This window comes from Syngnathus floridae, chromosome 8 (genome assembly GCF_059516105.1).
Source record: "Syngnathus floridae isolate MCC-2025c chromosome 8, RoL_Sflo_1.0, whole genome shotgun sequence".
Lineage (NCBI taxonomy): Eukaryota > Metazoa > Chordata > Actinopteri > Syngnathiformes > Syngnathidae > Syngnathus > Syngnathus floridae.
In genome coordinates, this window is record NC_142420.1 from 2,276,555 (window position 1) to 2,289,263 (window position 12,709).

The 12,709-nt window shown below is 46.7% G+C and overlaps 1 protein-coding gene across 2 annotated transcripts in view; it reads right to left on the minus strand.

Moving 5' to 3' along the window:
• neb (nebulin) overlaps positions 1-12,709 on the minus strand; it is a 42,346-nt gene that overhangs the window by 6,513 nt on the left and 23,124 nt on the right. For both annotated transcript variants that reach the window (XM_088383587.1, XM_088383588.1), the window contains exons 80-127: positions 12,561-12,665; positions 12,372-12,476; positions 12,190-12,294; positions 11,990-12,097; positions 11,800-11,910; positions 11,481-11,678; positions 11,289-11,393; positions 11,110-11,214; positions 10,940-11,044; positions 10,762-10,869; positions 10,552-10,665; positions 10,283-10,480; positions 10,109-10,213; positions 9,928-10,032; positions 9,743-9,850; positions 9,552-9,659; positions 9,382-9,489; positions 9,215-9,319; positions 9,027-9,131; positions 8,778-8,876; positions 8,601-8,705; positions 8,218-8,322; positions 8,031-8,135; positions 7,843-7,947; positions 7,580-7,684; positions 7,394-7,498; positions 7,211-7,315; positions 7,008-7,112; positions 6,331-6,435; positions 5,620-5,721; positions 5,445-5,552; positions 5,272-5,376; positions 5,072-5,176; positions 4,892-4,996; positions 4,647-4,751; positions 4,468-4,578; positions 4,291-4,401; positions 4,084-4,188; positions 3,650-3,754; positions 2,880-2,993; positions 2,696-2,800; positions 2,163-2,267; positions 1,923-2,027; positions 1,481-1,591; positions 828-938; positions 450-563; positions 272-376; positions 100-204 (exon numbers count right to left, since the gene is read on the minus strand). In XM_088383587.1, the coding sequence (XP_088239713.1) occupies positions 100-204; positions 272-376; positions 450-563; positions 828-938; positions 1,481-1,591; positions 1,923-2,027; positions 2,163-2,267; positions 2,696-2,800; positions 2,880-2,993; positions 3,650-3,754; positions 4,084-4,188; positions 4,291-4,401; positions 4,468-4,578; positions 4,647-4,751; positions 4,892-4,996; positions 5,072-5,176; positions 5,272-5,376; positions 5,445-5,552; positions 5,620-5,721; positions 6,331-6,435; positions 7,008-7,112; positions 7,211-7,315; positions 7,394-7,498; positions 7,580-7,684; positions 7,843-7,947; positions 8,031-8,135; positions 8,218-8,322; positions 8,601-8,705; positions 8,778-8,876; positions 9,027-9,131; positions 9,215-9,319; positions 9,382-9,489; positions 9,552-9,659; positions 9,743-9,850; positions 9,928-10,032; positions 10,109-10,213; positions 10,283-10,480; positions 10,552-10,665; positions 10,762-10,869; positions 10,940-11,044; positions 11,110-11,214; positions 11,289-11,393; positions 11,481-11,678; positions 11,800-11,910; positions 11,990-12,097; positions 12,190-12,294; positions 12,372-12,476; positions 12,561-12,665 (5,292 nt within the window). The remainder of the gene's footprint in view (positions 1-99; positions 205-271; positions 377-449; positions 564-827; positions 939-1,480; positions 1,592-1,922; positions 2,028-2,162; positions 2,268-2,695; positions 2,801-2,879; positions 2,994-3,649; positions 3,755-4,083; positions 4,189-4,290; positions 4,402-4,467; positions 4,579-4,646; positions 4,752-4,891; positions 4,997-5,071; positions 5,177-5,271; positions 5,377-5,444; positions 5,553-5,619; positions 5,722-6,330; positions 6,436-7,007; positions 7,113-7,210; positions 7,316-7,393; positions 7,499-7,579; positions 7,685-7,842; positions 7,948-8,030; positions 8,136-8,217; positions 8,323-8,600; positions 8,706-8,777; positions 8,877-9,026; positions 9,132-9,214; positions 9,320-9,381; positions 9,490-9,551; positions 9,660-9,742; positions 9,851-9,927; positions 10,033-10,108; positions 10,214-10,282; positions 10,481-10,551; positions 10,666-10,761; positions 10,870-10,939; positions 11,045-11,109; positions 11,215-11,288; positions 11,394-11,480; positions 11,679-11,799; positions 11,911-11,989; positions 12,098-12,189; positions 12,295-12,371; positions 12,477-12,560; positions 12,666-12,709) is intronic.

The window sequence follows — 12,709 nt, forward strand, 5'->3', positions numbered from 1 at the left end:
TATAGATTAGATAGAAAACGCGGCCATAGCTCGCAGACCCTCGAGGGTCCCCCGCCCCACATGTTGAGAACCACGACCACAAACCACTGTTGTACTTACAGTGCTGAAGTTCTTCTGGTTCTCACGGACTCTCTGCATCTCAGGGGTGTCCAGAACTGGGACGTAGTGGGACATGGTCTTCTCCGCCTCCTCTTTGTACTTGATCTGTAGGGACAGCCGCATTCAGAGTTGGAACAGCGACCTGAGACCGGGAACTGGCGGACAATCCCACCTGGCTGACGATGTTCTTCATCTGCTGAGCGTGGATGATGTCCGGAGTGTCGATGACGGTGGTGTAGCTGGCTCGGTCCATCTCGGCCGTGTGCTTGTACTTGATCTGACGGATGCAAAAGTTGAAGTTGAAGCAACCATTTGCATGAATCCGTCCGTGTTCATCTCGATTGACTGACCTGACTGAGGATGTCGGTGGCGTTCCTGGCCCGCATGAAGTCCGGGGTGTCGGTGGCCAAGGCCAGCAATCCCTTGCCCTTGATCTCTTGCTCCAGCGACTTCTTGTATTCTTTCTGCAAAGAACAACAAATGTGCCTTGCTCAAAGCTAGCCAGAGAGTTTCTCGACGCACTGAGCGTGGGGGGCCGCGAAAGCAGAACTTATCTCTCAAGCTGAACTTTCAAAAGCGTGGACTACAGAGAAGATAAGGGAAGACGAAGAGGATGGCTCAAATGTTAGTGATGTCATCGAGCAGGAGTTTGCCTCTTATTTTTAGTGCTGCAGTCAAAGCGTTGTTAAGACGCCGGCCGGCCGGGCGGTCAGTCACTCGGGTCGTACCTCGCACAGGATATGAGTGGCATTCCTTGCTCGTAAAAGCTCGGGAGTTTCCTCCAGTACAGTTAGCCCTTTACCCTTCACGCCCTCCTCTAGATCCCTCCTGTACTCTTTCTACAGGATGGAAGAAGAACAGAGAGACTGCAGAAGGCAGGCCAGGCAAAAAAAAAAGACAAGTCCAGCTCAAAGTCAGCAGGTATCCCCCCACCCCCTCCTTCGCCCGGTGGAAGGGGGACACCGGTGACTTTGGCAAGATTCCTGAAAAGCAACAATGGATCAGACAGCAATGGAAAAGACAACTTTCACTTCAACATATAAATCCACGGAGCATGCAGCTGCAAAGTGAAAGTGGTTGAGGTGGAGATTGTGGAACACGGGATGTGATGTCACATGCAAGTGGAACCGACACGGACACACCAACCAAAACATTTGACAGCACGGCGCTGCCACTTCAAATATCTTTACGTTGAAATGACCCAAGCAAGGAAACATCTTTAGTGCTAAGTCATTAGCATTTGGTGTTTAGTGTGAAGAATGTGGGTTCATTCACAAAATGGTGATGAGAGGAAAGACGGGGTGAGGGGTGTGGTCATGAGCTAGTACGATTACAGGGGAAGGGAAGGGTCGAGGGTCATGGGGGGGGGTCCTTTGGTTACCTCACTGGCTATTTTGGTGGCATGTCTGACATGTATCATGGCGGGCGTGACTTCCATGCCCGAGAGGTTCTTGCCCCTCATGGTCTCCTCAAAATCCTTCCTATAGTCTTTCTAGTGGCCGCAAACATAAGACAGGAACACACATACACACGTCACACACAGACGGGCTGCCGCGCTTGTGCGTGTGTGTGTGCGGGTACCATCCGATTACGGGAAAATCTAATGTCGTGTTTGGTCAAATTAACTGGTACGGCACTGCCAGTTTTTCTGACAATTAAAGAATAATAGACTGATTAAATTACAAAATAAAAAACAAAGCTAGAACTAAAATGTTTATGTGAATTAGATTTAAATTCATAAATGTCTTCAGACTGTGGAATACAAAGACAGATGACATAAAAGACTTTCAAACATTAAACTGAGACCACGTTCACACACTTACCTGGCTTTGCATGTGCTGTGCCTCCTTGGCCGTCACGTATGTTGGCGTCTCAAAGTCCAGCATGGCCTTGCCCCTCTCCTTCTCGTACTTCTCCTTGTACTTCACCTGCTCACACCGATATTTCTATCACTTGGCTTGGAGAAGCAAACATTATGTGACATTGGGAGGAAGTCACCGAGTACAAATATTTTGACCATCTGAGGTTTTTTTTTGCTTGTTTTTCCACTTGGTAGGACTTACGATGCTCTGCAGTTCCGAAGCCTCCTTGTGATGGAGCTGCTCGAGTGTGTCGGGAATCACGTGGTAGTGACCCCTACTCTTCTCAAACTTCCTCTTGTAGCAGTACTATGACGCAACGCCCGGTCAAAAAGCAGCAAGAACAGGAATTCTACAACTATGGACCGTTTGGTCGAAGCGTGAGCGAGTTCTTAGTGGTGTCAAATGAAAGTGCTCACACCAGTTAAAATGGATTAAAAAAAAAATAAAAAATTACATGGTTTGAGTTAAACTACATTCCTGCCAAAAATATTACTAAATAAATTAATATTATTTTTTTCTGTTAATTAGATGGGTAAAAATGCTGGTTAAAAAATAATCGGATGTTCTGAGTTAGATTTTGATTTTTAAAAATGCAGGTTAAAAAAAAGCGAGGTGGAGGATGAGAGGAATATGGATCACTACCAGATGAAGTCATAGACTTAAAAGCATGGATGGATGGAGGTGCTATCGAGAGCTTCCCGAGAGCGCGATCTAATGGGTTAGCCATGTCTTACGTCACTGGACAGCCTGCTGGTGCTCAGGCCGTGCTGCATGGACAGAGACTCGGCCATGTCGGTCACAGGCTTGTGGAGCTTCTTCAGGTCGCTTTTGTACTTCACCTGCAACAAAAAGCCACACGGTTTCCCACCACCGAAAGACTCCCCCATCTCGGAATGTCGTTGCCACGGCGACGCCGACCTCGCTAGCCAGCGTGTGGGCGTCCTTGTAGGTCTTGTAGACCGTACTCTCCTTCAGGTCATACTTTGGTCTCATTCCCTTCATTTCCTTGTCAAACTTCTCCTTGTACTTCAGCTAGTGGGGGCGGTCAAAACAAAAAAACAAATGTCAACATTATGGCCAATAAAGTCACATTCTTTGACGTTGAGGACTAAACATGAACACAAATGAATCTCATATATAAGAAATGCTGCATATATATGGAAGCCAAATATGGTACCATCAAGTAAACACGCAGTCCGTTATGGTCTTTATTGGACACGTCTCTGGAGGAAACGATTTTCCAATAAATTGTGATTAAAGATTTGATTCTCCTTTCGTATTCGTCCGCTGTTGATCTTTGACACACGTTAGTGGCGTTAGCAGCTAGCGTGGCGTTAACCTCCTTACATCGCTGGTCAACACACTCATTTTCTTAATGTGGCGCATCTGCGGGGTGTCGTAGGAGGCCATCCCGTGGGGGGAAGGCTTGGCATAAGTCGGAGCGTAGTCGGATGGTTTGCGGTATGAGACGACAAGGATGATGGAGAAACAGGAAGACAACATGGAGGGTGGAGACAACATGAACATCTGCTCTGATGGATACAATGACAGTGAAGCGTGGATGGAGAAGGACACAAGCTTCCAGAGTTGGATTGAAAGACGTAGGAGTAAAATATTTGGCTGGCCGAACGGTGAAGGACTGAAGCCTGTGGCCGAGCAGGCCCTCTGTCAGTTTGGGTTCTTCCTACCTGGCTGTTGAGCTTGCAGACGTCTGTGGCCAGCTTGATGTCTGGCCGGTAGGTGAGAGAACCTCCGCGGCTGGCCTCTTCACGGGCCTTGTTGCGGTAGCCGATCTGATGAGACATTGAAGCATTCAAGATGTCAAATAAAATCATTATATACATCTGGGTTTAAAAAAAGTCAACCAATTAAAATATAATTATTTAAAAAGAAAACGTTTTTTTCCAGTGAAATTAAATATTACAATTGTTATATTTTTCTATGGGTGATCTTAAAAAGTAATATTTAATAAAAATGCAATCTCTGCCCACAATAGTACCTCTCCTTTTCTGTTAAATGGATTAAAACATAAAATATTATTCCATTTGAAAATGAAACACAATATTTATACCAATTTCATTCAAATAAAAGAAAATGAAAAAGATCAATTTTGGCCCATTACATCGCTGACGAGTTTGGCGGTCTGTGTGGCCTTCTTGATGTCTGGTCGATCCGCCACAGCTTTGGTGTAGTGAAGGTTGGCTTTGGCGGTCTTCTTGTAGTCCAGCTAAAACAGCAACAGTTGTCCCGAGAGAGCAAGTCAGTGGACCACTCTTAAGAGCCACAAAGCAAATCTAATTTTTTTTATTTTTCTCTGGGACCGACTCACATTGCTCTGTTTCTTGGCGACGTCCATGGCGTGCTGGATGTCGGGCGGTACGCACATGTTGTTGTATATGGACTTGCCTTTCTCCTTCTCAAACTTGGCTTTGTACACGTTCTGTAAAACAGAAGTTGAGCTGAGGCTTTGCGAGGCAACGAGAAAACCAGAAAGAAAGATGATAACCTTGCTGACGAGTTGGTTGATCTGCTTGCTGTGGGTGGTTTCGCGGGTTTGCGGCATGATGGTGAAGGAACCGGACTGCATTAGCTTTTTGCTGGCCGCCTTGTACTTGCTCTGTGGAAAACCAGGTGTGAAGGACTGGACCATCCGCCAGCTGAGGGGGTGGGGGGCGAGGGACTTACCACGGACGACAGGTTGCGCACCGCCTGGGAGTGGAGGATCTGGGGTGTGTCCGCCACGGGCAGGTAGTGGCCCCTTGCCTTCTCATACTTCATTTTGTATTTGAGCTGCAAAAAAGAAAATGTCCTCCAATTGAAGTGCTGCAGAAGAAGTTCACTTGAAACTGAAGACTTGGATTTCCAAAACAGGATTGGATCTTCTGCAGGCCACCTTTGAAGATTGTGACAGTTTGATGGACGTCCCTCACCTCACTGGTGATTTGCGTGTTCTTCTGTGCCAGGACGGTAAGCTTGTCGTCCACCACGGGTATGACGCAGCCCTTCAACATCTCCTTGTCGTACTTGTACTCGTACTGTTAAAAAGTAGTCGGGTTAGCTTCGTGGCGTAGGCCGAGGGTTCCAGAATATGTTGGAAAATCAAAACTCACGTCGCTCTGCTGCACTGAATTCTTGGCGGCATTGACAAAGTCTGGCCTCTCCGGGGTCCACATCCACCTGAACTTGTTGGCTTCATATTTCTTCTTGTAATCCAACTAGAACAGAAAAAAAAAAGATCAGTTTCTTCTTTGCTGGATTTGATACAGTTGTGGAGCCAAAAGGTTGATCCATCCCTGGAACGAGCACTCACATTGGTGATGTTCCTGTAAGCCTCCTTAGCGCCTCGGATGGAGTGAGCTTCATGGTTGATATTGATATGGGCCTTGTTCCTCTCGTAGAGCTCTTTGTACTTCATCTGTAAACAAACGGCAGCGTTTTATTTCTGACATTTCTTTCTTTTTTGAAGCCCTCAGGGCCACCTACAATGCTGGTCATATCCTTGACTTTCTTCATGAGGTTTTGGTGCGGCGTGTCGTAAGGTAGCGTGTAGCCCTTGGCCTTGTTCTTATTGTACTCCATCTTGTAAACGATCTGCGGAGAAGCAGGCGGAAACATTTCAGAAACAATAAAATGCCGAGTACCCATAAGTAGAACTCACGTCGCCAATCTTCTTGCCGCGTTGGCTAGTTTCATACTCTGGTGTATCCAGGATGGAGGTGAACCTGTCCTTGACACGCTCGTATTGTTCCCTGTAACGCCACTGAAGAAGCGCAAGATGGAACAAGTCACCACAGTGGAGCACATTAACCAGCAGTCAAGCGTGAAACGTGCAAAGACAAGACAAACGGTGCTTGAGACAAAAAATGGCGTTACATCTAGTAATGATAGCAAACGTCGTACTCGTTAGCATCGTGCTTTTTAAAAAACATGCATGAAAACAGTGGGGGGGGTGATTTAACATTGATGACCGCTTGCAATGTCTTCAGATTCTTCCCATGTTTTTTCTAAGGAAGGCTGAGAAGCTGCTGGAACCAGAGGTGGGGGGACCCATGTCACATGATTTGACTGGAGTCAGAGTTTAGGTCTGCAACTTTATGTTGTGACTGAGCAAGATCAGATGATCTGATGGAAGCCTTGCTCGACAAGATTGACTTACGACTTGCACCTATGAGACTTCTTCCCACCTCTGGCTGTAACTACATATCAGAAGCACGGCATGAAGATGAATGGTAGATGGTAAGATTAGCATGTGATGCTCTACACAACGTGATGAAGAAGCAGGAATGAATGAGCTTGAGATTCCGTCCGTTGGATGGACAGGAATGAGCGGTTCATGGCGCAGCTACTCGCTAAGTAGCTAGCGGTTTACCTTACTGCCCATATAAGACTGGTCAAGGGCAAGGAGGATGTCTGGTCGGTGAAGTTCATTGCAGCCGCTCTTGTGGAGTTCCTTTGCTTTGTATTTGTACTTTTTCTGTCAGTAAACACACATCATGCAACAGTTACAAAACACATCCAGGTGGTAGTGACACCGAGGGAGGGGTCAGAATCTCACGAGTGAGCTTGAACCTGATCTGGGAATACAAGTAAGTTTGTAAGAACGACTCAAGACCCGTTACGGACAAAAACGTGGACCGTCAGATCCATGCGGGAACAACCACCAGCAGGTCTGCGGACGACCTCATGCCCTCTGGAGGTTTTTTGGTAGTGGACGATGCAGGCTGGTCTCAATGGTCCAAGACCATTACCTGGCTCATGTTCTTGCACTCCTTGGCCAGCTGGAAACTAGGATCATCTGTGCTTATGGTGAACTGATTCTTGGATGTCTCGTAAGTATTTTTGTAGGCCCGCTGCTCAGAACGTCAGAAGGAAGTTAAAGACAAGTGTCCGGGAAACCAAACGAGGTTTGAAAGATCGCTTTTAAAAACATCGGATACAATCATACCAAAGCTGACTTTGACTTTGACCTTCGAGATGAAGGTCCAGTTACATTGGGTAGAGGAACCAGAAAGCCTAGCCTAAGCTCACTGAAAAGAGACGACTTACCTCATTGACGAGGCTGGTGGCGTGCCTGGCCGTGTGGAAGAACGGCGAGTCCGAGGTGTACGTGAAATCTCCTCTGATCTTCTTGAAGGAGTCCTTGTATTGTATCTGGACAACAAGTAGAAAGAACTCAAGGTTATTATGAACAATGAATTCTTTCAGGTATCACTTGAGGAGCTGTAAGGTAAGAAGTTCAAACAACTCACCTCACTGTACAAGGTCTTGTTCTTCTCAGCCCGCAACAGCTCGGGCGTGTCCCACACAAAGCAGCCGATTCCCCTCAACCAGTCCAGGTCCTCCTTGTATTTGACCTAAAATCCCATCGCGCCACAGTTTGCTGCCAGGATCGTCCATTCCGTTTCATCGGAAATATCTCGAGAGGCTCTCACCGTGCTGACGTGGTCGTTGACAAGCCTGTTGAAGAAGAACTCGGGACGATCCGGGATGGACTTCCACGTTCCCCTTGAGCTAAGGTAATTCTCTCTGTATTTGACCTGAAGCGCAAATGGTGTGATTTAACATCACAAAAGACATTTTGGTGAACATTACGATGAAGATCACGAGGAGGGGCTGACGTTGCTGATGTCGTCTGTGACTCTGCGGTGGTAGACGATGTCCAGAGCGTCCTTGACGGTGTGGTAGCGGCCTTTAGTTTGCTCGTACGTCTCTTTGTAGCGTAGCTGAAGAAACCAAAAAAAAAATTACAATTTCATCTTCAGAATACAAATTGAAGCACGATCAACATTAGTGGAAAGTAATCATGTCTAATTTATCACTGTGTTTAATTTGATTTGGGTGAGGGAATTAAATATTACAAACGGGTACTTGCTCAACTCACATCGCTGGATTGGAGGTAGGCTTTCTTGGTGCAGATCAGGAGGGGCGTGTCACCAATGGTGGTGTACTTGTGCTTCAGCCTCTCATATTGTTCTTTGTATTTGATCTAAAAGAGAAAGAGAGTGTTCAGTGTTGGCGTTTTTCAGAAGCTGAGGGCGGAAACAGGCAAAGCGGTAGGTAGGGACTTACATCGCTGGACATGACTTTCATCTTCCTGGTGTGGCCCATATGCGGGGTTTCCACTTCCAGGGTGTACTTGGGTCGTTGTTTCGCGGCCACATTGGTGTACAAGTACTGCAGTGCAAAAATAACAAGTTTAATCATCCATTGCTGACTTGCAAAATGAAAAACGGATGGGGGAAACTTCAAAACTCACGTGATCGGTCAGCTTTTGGGCCCCTTTGGCTCTCTTGAGTTCCACAGCGTCGGCTGTGGTGGAGACTTTGCCCATCTCTTGTTTGCTGCTAGCTTTGTAGGTCAGCTGAAAGCAGAAAATCCCGACTTGGGTCCCAACTTAAAACTTCACACTTGCTTTCAAAAATAAATGATGCCCATGTTGAGCTTCTTTTTTTTTTTTTTTTTTTACAGTCAACCCTAACAAATTTCTTCTCAAATGGCAGCTAGCAGCATCGTTAGCTACTTTGCTAGAAAACTTCTAGCAACTTTTAATAAGTTGCCCAACTGCTAAAACATACACTTTTACCTCGTACTTGTGACAACCTCAGACTTTCCTCACATTTTCGTGTCATCTGGACTCACCATGCTCAAGTGGCTCCTGAGCTCCGACACTCGCTTGTACTCTGGCGTGTCCAGGACCACCTTGTAGTTCGGCAGATTCTTCTTGGCCTCCACTGGGTAGTCCATCTAAAAAAAAAAAAAATAGACAATTGATGGCAACTATTCGCCAAGAAAAATGCGCTATAAGAGGATACATACTCTGTACTTATTGAGTTTGCGGATGCGGATCATCTCTGGGGTGTTGTACAGGAAACAACCGATGCCCCTCAGCCAGCTCAGATCCTCTTTGTATTTCAGCTGAAGATGTCAAAGATTTGTCTTTCAGTTGTCAAATGCCAAACAGTGGTAAGCCTTAAGTAAGTAATTTTATTCATTACGGTATATTTTCAACTGAATCGGCGCTCTGGCAAATATCCTAACTGGCATCAGACTGAAGTTTGTTTGTACCTCGCTGCTGATATGATTGACGTTGAAGCAATGAATCAGCTCCGGCGTAGTGGGCATGGAGATCAGCTGGCCTTTAGAGTTGTTGTACTTCTCCTTGTACCACAACTACAAAAAGACCAAAATGTAAATAAGGTTGCTTTCAAAAGAAACATTTAGTAGTTGCTATAAAAAAAAAAAAGTCACGGTACGTCGCTGATATGATCCTGGTTCATCTTGACTTGTTTGATTTCAGGGGTGTCGTAGGTGGTGTGGATCTTGTCCTTATGCTTGTGGTAATTCTCACGATACAAGCGCTATACGGGAGATAGAAAGCAACGTTAGATTGCGCTACAAGTCACGCTGGGGCTCGTCTCACCTCATTGAAGATCTTGTTGGCCTTCTTGTAGTTGACGAAATTGACGCCCTCCGGGTGAATGGTGTAGCCCTTGGCCTTTGTCATCTCGTAGGCTTCCTTGTACTTCACCTAGACGAACGATAAGAGACGCTCGAGCGGGTGTCGCTATGTTTTTTCAGATTGGCACTTACAATGCTACTAATGAAGGTGTTGTGCTTGGCCTGCTTGATGAGAGGTATGTCGTGGGGCAGAGTGTATCCGATGGGCATGTAGTTCTTGTTCGCCTCCTTGTACCAGTTCTGAGAGGACACAACACATTTGACAGTCAATCCTGCCCTCCTCCCTTCCGGAACTATGTTAGAAAAAGTCAAGGTTATCTTACATCACTCTGAATGTGGTGGGCCAGGCGAGCCCTCTCCCCTTCCACGGTAACGGCAGGAGCGGTGTTGGTTCCCCTGATGTTGGTTTGATATTCGGAGCGATAGTGGAGCTGGGGAAGGACAACGCAGGCGGTAAGCGGTGAAAATTTATCAGAATGTCGTAGCAGGGTGGGAAGAAGTGGCTTACGTCACTCCGGTTGACGGTGTTCTGCTTGGCTGTCTCGTAAAGAGGGGTTTCCATCACCACTGAGTAGTCCTTGAAGGCCTCCACACCTTTGGCTTTGTACTTGTTCTGGAATGGAAAAGAAAGGAGGGAATGATATTTCAGAGCTGATAAAAGTGGCAAAATGGTATTAATGGTAACAAACGCTGCTCTGAAGGTCGCCTGCACGCTTGACACGCAGGATTTCCGGGGTATCCCAGGCATAGCAGCCGATGCCCTTCAGCCAGTTCAGGTCATCCTTGTAGAACATCTGCAGAAGACAGCGATTTGATAATCAAGCACATTTCACATTTCTATGAATGTTCTGTTTTTTACTCACGTCACTCAGCTGCTCGTTGACTTTGCGGGCCTGGACGTACGTCTGCATATCGGGAAGGCAGGTCCACTCGTGCAGATATTTGCGGTAGTCGATTTCGCTGACTTTGGTCTGGGTTTTGTGAGCCGTCATGATCTCCAGCATGTCTGGCGGGATGTGGTTCCTTGCCTTGGATTTCTCGTAGTCCTCTTTGTACAGACGCTACAAAGAACGGACGATTCTTTTGTAATGTCAAATCTTGAGCTGCACTTCAGTGTCAAATATGAACTTACGTCCAGGACCAGTCTTCCGGCCTTGATGCAGCGGAGGGTGCCGGGATCATCCTCGAGAGACTTGGGCAGACTGTAGAGGGACTTGAACTTCTCGTAGTCCTCCTTGTACTTCACCTGAAAAGCAGATCAGATCATAAGATGCTTCATTGTAAGGCTTCTCTCAAAATCTTGGCCTGAGTTTGAGCAGTGAAAGACGAACACGATACTTACACTGCTGACCATGGTCTTCTGGTTTTTGAAATGTTGCATGGCGGTTGAGTCGTGGGGGATCTGGTAGCCCTTGGCCTTGAATTTGTCCCAGGCGTCAGTGTAGATTTTCTGAAAAATCCACATGACTCATTATGATCACGTCACCCATTTCTGACTTTGCCGGGGTGTCTCCGCCTACGTTGCTGAAGAAGTGCTTGAAGTTGTGGCATCTGGCGTAGTCGTAGGTGTGCAGGACGGTGGTGTACAGGTGCTTCTCCTTATGGTAACTCTCCCGATAGTTCAGCTGTCGGTAAAGGTTGGACTTCAGTTCAAGTATGAATGCTCGCATTTTAGCGTAATCACACTTACGTCGCTGGCCCAGGTGTTGCCCAGCACTGCAGTCACGTAGGCGGGCGTGTCGGTCACGATGGAGTAATTGTTGAATTCCTTCTTGGCCTCGTCTCTATATTTCAGCTGAAAGGCAAAGCGAGGAAGATGAATTTCTCTTCTGGTTTTGACGTGATGTTTGATTGCCTGAGGTCACGCACTTCACTTTGCATGTCGTAGGCCTTCTTGGCGCGAAGGATCTCTGGCGTGTCCCATACGTAGCAGCCGATACCCTTCATCCAGGTCAGATCATCTTTGTAATAAACCTAGTCGTTGATGACAAAGGAGATTGTTCTTGATCCGGAAAATATAAGTGTAGAAGCTAAACAAAATGTCAGGGTGAAGAAACTTGCATCGCTGAGAATCTCGTTGGTCTTGCGAGCTCGGATGACGTCTTCCTGATCGGGGTGGCAGGTCCACTGGTGGAGGTATGTCCGGTAGATGACGTCGCTCAGCATGTCTTGAGAACGCCTGGCCACCTTGTTGGCGATGACGTCGGACGGGATGTGGGTCTTCATCTTGGTCTGGTGGTAGTTCTGATGGTAAAGCCTCTGTAACAAAATATTGGAGGAGATGAAATTGCGGTGGTCTTACAATTGTTGTGTTGCTGAGATTCTAAGTCCGCTTGAACCAAGAAAAGACTTGATGATGCTTCTGTTGAGGTTTGCTCACCACTCCCTTGTTCTTCTCCTGATCGCCAAGCCGCATCACCTCAGGGAAATCCACCAGGGTTCCAGCCAGGTAGTGCCCTTTGGTCTTCTCATGGGCATCATGGTACTTGACCTAGAAAATAAACATAATACAAATTAAAACCTGTCCCAGTAGAAGCAGCAGAAGAAAGGACAACTGGTTGGGTCCTCACATCACTACTGATGTCTCTGCTCTTCTTTCCACTGACAAGTGGGATGTACTCATGGTCCAGATGGTAGTCAGCAGCCTTGGATGTGTTCCAATGCAGTTTGTAGAGTTTCTGAAATCAGGTAAAACATGTACACTGTTACGTAACGGGTGATTGATTAAAAAAAAAAAAAAAAATCAGACAAATAAATGCATCATTTGTACCTCGCTGATGATCTTGGACTGCTCCCTGCTGTGGGCCAGTTGAGGAGTGTCATCTGAGCCAATGTAATGACCCCTCTCTAAGTTGAAAGTCTCTTTGTACTTAAGCTGTGGGTGGAGGAACATGTGTGAGGATGGCGGTATCCGTAAAAAGTCACTCGCTCAGTTTGTGTTTCGATACATACGTCGCTCAGGTTAGCCGCGTTTGTCTTGGCCAAGATAAGTTCTGGGCGGTCCACCACAAGGGTGAATTTTCCAAACTGGTCCTTTGCGTTCTGTTTGTAGACCCTCTGTGAGAAGCATAGCGACATCCAGGTGAGGAACAAGATACTGAAAGTAAGTAAGGATGACTCATACAAGGGACTTCAACTTACATCGTTGAGAATTTCCTGAGCGCGTCTGGCTTTCACATGGTCCACGGAGTCATGGGCCATCCACCCGCAGCCTCGCAGCCATTCCATATCCGCCTTGTACACAAACTAAGAAGAAGAAGAACAAGTTGTGGAGACTATTGGAAGCCTGA